This window comes from Galeopterus variegatus, unplaced genomic scaffold (assembly GCF_000696425.1).
Source record: "Galeopterus variegatus unplaced genomic scaffold, G_variegatus-3.0.2 Scaffold1451, whole genome shotgun sequence".
NCBI classification, from domain to species: Eukaryota; Metazoa; Chordata; class Mammalia; order Dermoptera; family Cynocephalidae; genus Galeopterus; species Galeopterus variegatus.
The window spans coordinates 140,904-148,242 of NW_007727562.1; the positions used below are offsets into that span (position 1 = coordinate 140,904).

The 7,339-nt window shown below is 59.3% G+C and overlaps 1 protein-coding gene across 1 annotated transcript; it reads right to left on the minus strand.

Moving 5' to 3' along the window:
• Positions 1-229: 229 nt before the first annotated feature.
• Positions 230-5,757, minus strand: FGF17 (fibroblast growth factor 17). The gene is made up of 5 exons (XM_008577109.1): positions 5,669-5,757; positions 5,454-5,490; positions 2,394-2,538; positions 2,089-2,195; positions 230-1,045 (listed from the first exon to the last, which is right to left on the minus strand). The coding sequence occupies exons 1-5, from the start codon at positions 5,701-5,703 to the stop codon at positions 752-754; spliced, it is 618 nt and encodes a 205-aa protein (XP_008575331.1). The 5' UTR covers positions 5,704-5,757; the 3' UTR covers positions 230-751.
• Positions 5,758-7,339: the final 1,582 nt, after the last annotated feature.

The following is a 7,339-nucleotide window of genomic DNA, read 5'->3' on the forward strand; positions in this document are numbered from 1 at the left end:
GCCGCCCCGGCCCCGCCGCTCCCCCTCCTGGCGGTCAGTGGCCTCGGCCCCTGCGGGACCCGGAGGGCCCGAGCGCCGGCCCCGCCACTTGCCAGGGCCATCCCGGCCAGGCTGGGCGCTTCTCTCGCACGCACAGCCAGCTCGGGCGCCTCTCGGGCCTCTTGGACAAGCAACTTGCTGCCAGTGGGGTTTCGCAGTCGGATCTCCCACCCCGCTTCAGATAACCCGCTTGCAGGAAATTGGTTTTATTCCGGGACTGGGAGTCGGGGGTGGGGGCGCAGGCCTGGGTCGTGTAATGTGAGGAATGGCCAACCTTCCTATTCTTACCCCCGCTTTCCTTTTTCCTGAAACCAAAAACGCAAATCCCTTCCTACAGTCTGGCCAGGAGGAGTTTGGGGGCTGAGGACAGACCGAGGGAGACACCTCTTGATGGTGTCTGCAAGGCCTGGAATCTGCTGACGTTTCCGCTTGCTTCAGGGCACCGTGGCTGGCCTTGGCGATGGGGTAACGACACTACAGTTCCTCTCCTGGGGGTTTGCCCCCTGGCCCGGAAGGGGCCTATTCCAGTGTGGTGCCAGCCCTTGGTGGCCGCAGTCCTGCCCCTTCCCAGCTGGGGCGCTGATTCTTCCAGGTCCTTAGGGTCCTCCTTGGGAGATCTGGCTCCCCTCCCTCCACCCCAGCCCCGGCTTTGGATTGGGAAGGGAAGGGGATGGGAAGGCTGCAGAGGGGCAGCTGCCCCCTGCCTCCCTGACTACGTGAGTGACTGGGGCCGCCGAGTGCGCTTGGTCCGGCGGGTGGGGGCCGAGCCCACGAACTCGAATGGCTTCTGCCTCTCCGCGTGGTTGGGGAAGGGCAGCTGGCCCTGGTAGAGGCGCTTGATGAAGTGAGCCTCTCGCTGGTTCTGGCGGCTGCGGGAGGCCTGGCGGGGCCGCCCCTGCCGCGTGAAGGCCATGAACCAGCCCTCGTGCCTGGCATTCTGGAAGGCCGTGTAGTTGTTCTCCAGCACAATCTCCGTGAACACACAGTCTTTGCTCTTCCCGCTGGGCTACGGGAGAAGGAAAAAGAGGAGGGGGATTTGTCCACCCACCTTGTCTCTGTTATCTGTCTTTGGGACTATTTTGCAGGACTGAGGAGGGAACATCGGAGACTGTGAGCCCAAGGGACTCTGCCTGGTGACATGGCACCTTTGTTAGGCAACAGTGGGAGAAATGAACAAGCTTTGTTGGAAGTCAGATCTGAACTTAAATAGAGGCTCGTTGTTTGGCAGTCTTGTACCCTCAGCATGGTATGTAACCAGGCTAAGCCTCAGTTTCCTGAACTGTGGCATAAAGATCAAGGTAATTGTGCAGCTTGGTGCATACCCAGGGGCACTTGGTACATGAGAGCTGTCATTCAGTCTGGGTGGAGGGAGAGGAGGCAACAGTCTGGTGAAAAAAAGTGAGGGTGTCAGACAGCAACCCATCTGGCCCTGTCGATAACTTGGAGGCTATGCCCATGTTCACAGAGGAAAAGTCTGAGGCTTGACCAAAGATAAGCAAACCAGAGGTTCCTTGGTGAGCAACAGCCAGAATTGGAAGCCAGGATTGCCTGATTCCAAAGGAAATGGAGTTCTTCCTGCCCAGCAGTGCTGGGCCCACCCAGGCAGAGAGGGCTTATGCTCCAGGTGCAGCTCGCTAGTTGGAGCCCATGGGCCCACTGAACTTGGGTGAGCTTCTATCTTAGATACATGCCCCAACTTTCAACCCTCATCAGCCCTCAGCCCCCCCCCACACGGACAGCAACATCATGTAGGTGCTAAAATTCCAACTGATTGATGCTGGGGCAATACTCCTTAAATCAGAGCTGAGGATCCTTGTGGCTCATCAGTCCCCTCCAAAGGCTTATAGAGCCCCGGGGACTCACTGAAATACAGAAACCAGGGAGTGGCCGAATGGGTGGGCTGAGAGTAGAGTAAGAAGTCATAGTCCTGCCCAAGGCCCCTGTCCTTCCTCATGTGGGCCAGTCTCAGTGCAATGCTGTTGGGGCCCTGCGTGCCCCCCCCCAATAGGACTGATTCATTCATCACCTTCGCCATCTCCTGGGCCTTACCTTCCCGATGAGCTTGCCTCTCTTGTTCATGCAGATGTACCTCTCACTCTCAGCCCCCTTGATGCGCACCCGGCTGCCAAATGTGTCGGTCTCCACTATGAGTTTGGCTGTGATGGGGGGAAGGGAGAAAGACCTCCGTCCATTGGGGCTGCTGGCAGCGGGTAGGGCAGGGGTTCCCCCAGCCCGACCACCAAACTAGGGTGAGGGGGCCCTCAGCCCTGACACAGGATCTGGGAATGGCACTGGGGGCAGAGCCAGGCAGGGATGGGGGTGGCCTAGGCTGTGGGCCATGGGCCGGGTCTCACCAAACTTGTTGCCGTCCTCAGCGGTGGCGGAGATGCGACGACCGGTGACCTGCACGTGCTTGCCGCTGGTCCGGCTGTAGAGCTGGTACTCGCGGATCTGCCGCCTGCTCAGCTGGTCAGTCATGGCGCCCTGGTCTCTCACGTACTGGTTAAAATTAGGAGACGGGTGACTCTCCCCCTTTGCGGTTACCAAGGGAAAAATAGTGTCAATTTGCTTTGGGTGACACCACCATTGGTCCATCCAGGGCAGACAGGTGAGTTGGTAAGAGTGGGGGGGCAGGGCAGGCCACCTGCCCTGCAGAGTAGAGGGTGTAGGGTGAAGGGGGCATATGGCCATGACCTTCCCAGGCCACTGGGTGAGCTGGTCATGACCCCTTGGCTCTGTGTCCACCCTGGAGCAGGGGACTGGTGGGTGCCCAGGCATGGGGGACACTTAGCGATACAGCAGCGCAGACCTAGAGGGTTATAGTGTCCCATCCTGTGTTCTGTGGAGGAGGTGTGCAGGGGCACACAGCTCATTAGAGCCAGAATGGAGCTTGCCCCTCCGAGAACCCCAGGGTTGGCTGCATTAGCAAGGACACCCATACTTCTTAGTCGTCCCCACTGGCCTTGAGAGACCCCACCCCTGCACACACATGCACAGAGCCTATGGTCTGTTAGGTGCTTTGAGTTAGGGTTACAGGAGAGCTCTTTCTTTAAGGCTCCTGCAGGGCCCCCGTGAGCCTTTCTTTACAGCATGCCCATCTCCCCTGCCTCGCCCCCTCAGAAGAGCCAGCCTCCCTTCCAGAGTTCCTCCCTGCTCTGCGGGCTCCGTGGGTGGGTGGCAAGGTGCCTCCTTAGCGAGGTTGGCGGGGGCAGTAGCGAAAGGTGCTATCAGCAGTGGCCCAATGGCTGCTCCTGGCAGGCCGAGGCTGCCTGCTTGTGCCACAATGTAACAGAGGCTCATGACGGCCAGTCACGGGTGATGCTGCTCGCCCACCTGCTTCTTGGTGGGGTGGGGCGAGGAGCCATTTCCACCCACGCACTACACAGAGCTAGGATGGGGACTTCTCCAAGCTGGGTCTCTCCTTACCCAAGTGCAACCCAGAGTGCAGAGAAACAGACTACCTCCTGTTCCTGCCAGGTGTGAACCAACTGGGATGACGTTTCCAGCTGCTGGTAATATCTTCCTCTCTAGCTCAAAAATGCACCTCGTTTTTGTTTCTCTCCACCTGTATCCTGCTGGCCCGTCCTGGGACAGTCTTTCCCTTTTTCTGCCCTGGGCCCCAAATCCCTAATGCCACCTTTATCCCAGGCCCAATCTTGACCATCTGGACAGAGCTAGACCCAGATCAGCATCTGTTAGGGGCCACTCTCTCCTAGAGACGGGGTGGGAAATATCACTTTGAGGAAGGGGGAGGTGAAGGAGCAGCTCTCCGGGCAGGGCCAGCGGAGGCAAGTTTAACCTGCTCAGGGTTAACCCTTCACATGCATCATTGCTCATATCTGACTCCAGTTCTCCCATAGGCCACAAGTGTCGCCGGGACCCCAGGAAGAAAGCAGTGTCTTCAGGACCTACCCTGCGCCCCACCCTGGAAAAACCTGAGGCCACCATTTGGGGTGGGGGATTGGCCCAGCCTGCCCCTCTTTGGCCTTCCTGCTGGGGCATGGGGTTCTTGCCTGTCGCAGCAGCCTAGAGGCTCCTGGCCCAGGTTCAGGCCCTCCGCCCCTCTTGGCGGGCAGCCTCCTTCTGGCAGTCTGTTCCAGGTCAGGAGCCGAGAGGGGCCCCCCCGAAGCCCCCTCCTCTCCTTGTCCCCCTTCAAGCCTTTCACAAAAGCAGCCCCACGTCCCCCCACAGCCCACAGCCCTCAAGTCCCTCTCCCCGCGGGACCTTGCCTGTCCCTTTCATGTTCCCGCTGTGGGGGGACCTCCCCTTCCACCTCCGCAGACAGCTGCTTGTCAGACGGCCCCTCAAGCATGGCTGTGGTCCGGCCTGCCGGCCCCCCCTCCCAGGGGGGCGAGGGGGCACTTCAAGGGGGAAAGGACAGCTTTGCCACCTTCCCCAGAGTCCTGAATGGGGCCTCCGCCCGGCCATAAACGCCCAGGCCAGCCACACCATTGTGCTAATTCCCCTTCCAGAACAGGTTGGGCCCACCCCCAGCCCCCTCCCGGCCAGGCTAGGGGCTTTCTTCTTGCTCTCTCTGGATGTGTGAAGCAAAGGGCCTGGAACGGGGGGCTAGGGCTAGAGCGAAAGGGGGCAGGAAAAAGGGGAGAGTTGCCTCTCTCTCTCCCACCCCCCCACTGCTTCAAAGGCAGCCCCTTTCCCTCTCCCGGAGAAAAGGCATTTACCTTCAAAAAAAGTCCCCACTGGATATGAAGAGAAGTGGGCCTCTGGCCTGGGAAAGCCAAGCGATCTCTCCCCAGAGCGGTTCTGGACCAGTGCATTTTAATAGCTGCACTTTTATGGAGGATCACAAGCTCGCAAAGGGGGCTGAGACTTGGGGGGTGGGATGGAGGGCTGACGTGGGGTGGGGGGAATGTGGAGAAGCAAACCCTGAATCCTGTCCCAAACAAACCTCTTTGGGCTTGACCTGTTGCCCTATAGGTGAGGAGTCACCCCACCCTGGCTGGGCATTCTGACTGTGTCCATGAGACCCCCCCAGGACATCTGTGTTGGTGGGAGTGGGTGGTAAGTGGAATGTACAAGTGGCTTTGCACCCAAGCCTGCCCTTTTAGGTGCTTGCAAGCTCAAGCCTCACCTGAGCATCACCTCCACCTCATTCCCAAGACTCCATCCCTCAAGTCTCAAATGCCCTGCACTGGGGAGCCCAGTGTGTAGAAATAGAGAAGTCGAGATCCAGGGGAATGAGGGGGGACCATCAGAGGGAAGACTGAGATAAAAACCTCAGGCAGTCCCCAAATCTTCCATAGAACTTCCCTCCCCTTCCCCCTGAAACCTCAGTGCCTCCTGGACCCGGGAGAGGCCAGAACCTGCCTCTGTTCACCGGAAAGGAGACTGCCCCACCCCCGTTAGGTGCAGTGGGAAAGATGGGGAAAAGCTGGTGGGGGGCGCCCGCCTACCTGAGTTTGACAGCAGAGCATCAACAGCGGCAGACACCTGTGAGGGGAGACGAGGCAGAGCCAGGAGTGGGTGCGGTGGCCAGCCCAGGGTGCGCACCCAGGCCCCCGCCCCCCCCGCCCCCCAGGCCAGCCCGTGTGGGAGTCCCGGGAAGATTAGGTCTGCCCCGAGGCTGGAAATGGCAACGAAACTCCAGTCCCCAAGGCAGCACACTTACAGAATGAGGTTGGGGAGCAGGCGGGAGGCTCCCATCGCTGGACAGACTTCTTGAGGCAGTTGCCCCCCTGCCCCCAAACTCAGGAGCAGATATGGGCAGTCCCCAGGGGTAGAGTCCCAGAGAAGCCAAGGTCTACCGAGTGAGCCACAGGTTTTCAGGGGGGAGAGGAGGAGAGAGAGGGGAGGAGAAGGAGAGAGAAGAGGGGGGAGAAGGGGGAGGAGGAAGGGGAGGAGGGCGTAATTGGGAGACTGAGGTGTGAGGTGTCCACCTTCCCGGCCAGTGAGGCTGCAAAGCAGACGCTGGTGGGGGCCTGTGTGCTGGTGCCCTCTGGGCTGCCAGCCTCTCGCTGGGCTACCCAGGTGCAGCAATGGAGCTTTCTAGATAAGGAGGCCGGGCCCTGTGGTCTCCTGCTTTATTCCTGACCCTCACGGACCCAGCCAGACTTGGTGCTGGGCTTGTGGCTGGCAGGGCGAGGGAGGACGCTTCCTTCCCTCTCAGGGTCAGTCTCTCCTCCCGTCAGGTGTGGCACCCCATCTCACCAAGGCTGAGCTGTAGGTATCAAACCGGGGCTGGGGTTGCAGGTTCTGGCTCCAGGTTGGAAATTCCCAGAAGCAGCCTTAGAAGGAGGAGTCTCCCTCCAGGGGGCAGGGGGTGGGCTTGGCCTGCAGCAGCTGCTTGCACTGCTTTTCTGTCACCCCTTGCCACTGGGAAGGAAGGGTTAAGGCTGTCCCAACTGGCAGCAAATAGCGGGTGCAACAGGTTGGGGGCCAGAGGAGGGGAGGAAGGTTCAGCTGGGTGTCTCGGAAGGACCCCAGTGGAGCTGAGAAAGCTGGCCTGGGATGGAGACGTGAAGAGCTGGGTGCGCTGGCGCAAGCCACTTTTCTATGGGCCTCTGCAGTTTCCTCTGAGAAATGGGGACAGTGATGCCTCAGGTTGGGGGACCAAATAAGAGCATGTAACAGTCTTCAAAGTGTACAATGTTCTGGACCTTGCCCTGGGCTAAGGCCCAGCCCCACTCACCACCACCATCCGCCCACCCTTGCAGAGGCCATTCCAGAGCTTCTAGGAGCTGGGAGGAGCTCCGGGCCTCCTCTCCGTGCCCCCTGACAGCTGCCTGGGCTGTCATGCCCACCAGCCTCTTCATATGCCCTCCAGTTCCACACTGGTCTGTATCATGCCAACTATTACTCCATTTTGCAGATGAGGAAACTGAGGCACAGTGGTAGATAATTTGCTTACAATGACCCAGCTAGTGAGTGGGGTAACCAGGTTTCCAAAGCCCATGCTCTTTCTATTCTGCATGGATGGTGTCCACGCCCTCCAGGCCTCAACTCCACACAGGCTTTCTTGTAGGGGCTCAGAAGCCTTCCTGGATTTGCAGGAGTAAAGGTGATATCCGAGGTCCTGGAAGCTGGTGACCAAGGAGCTTATTCTGTTCCCTTCCCACAGAAAGGAGGGTGATGGGGACTTCAGAAGCGGGGTGCTTATAGATCTCTGAGGGAAGCCCAGTCTAAGGAAGCTGAGCTCAGGCCTCAGCTCTGGGCTCCCTGGAGTTCTTAGTGCCTCGAGGATGGGAAGAGAAGGGAAAAGCAGGATGTGGATTTATTTACCTAAATAGAAGCCTGGGAGGGGGGAACTCTCACCCCCAGGCTCCTTCTCACCTTCCTGAGC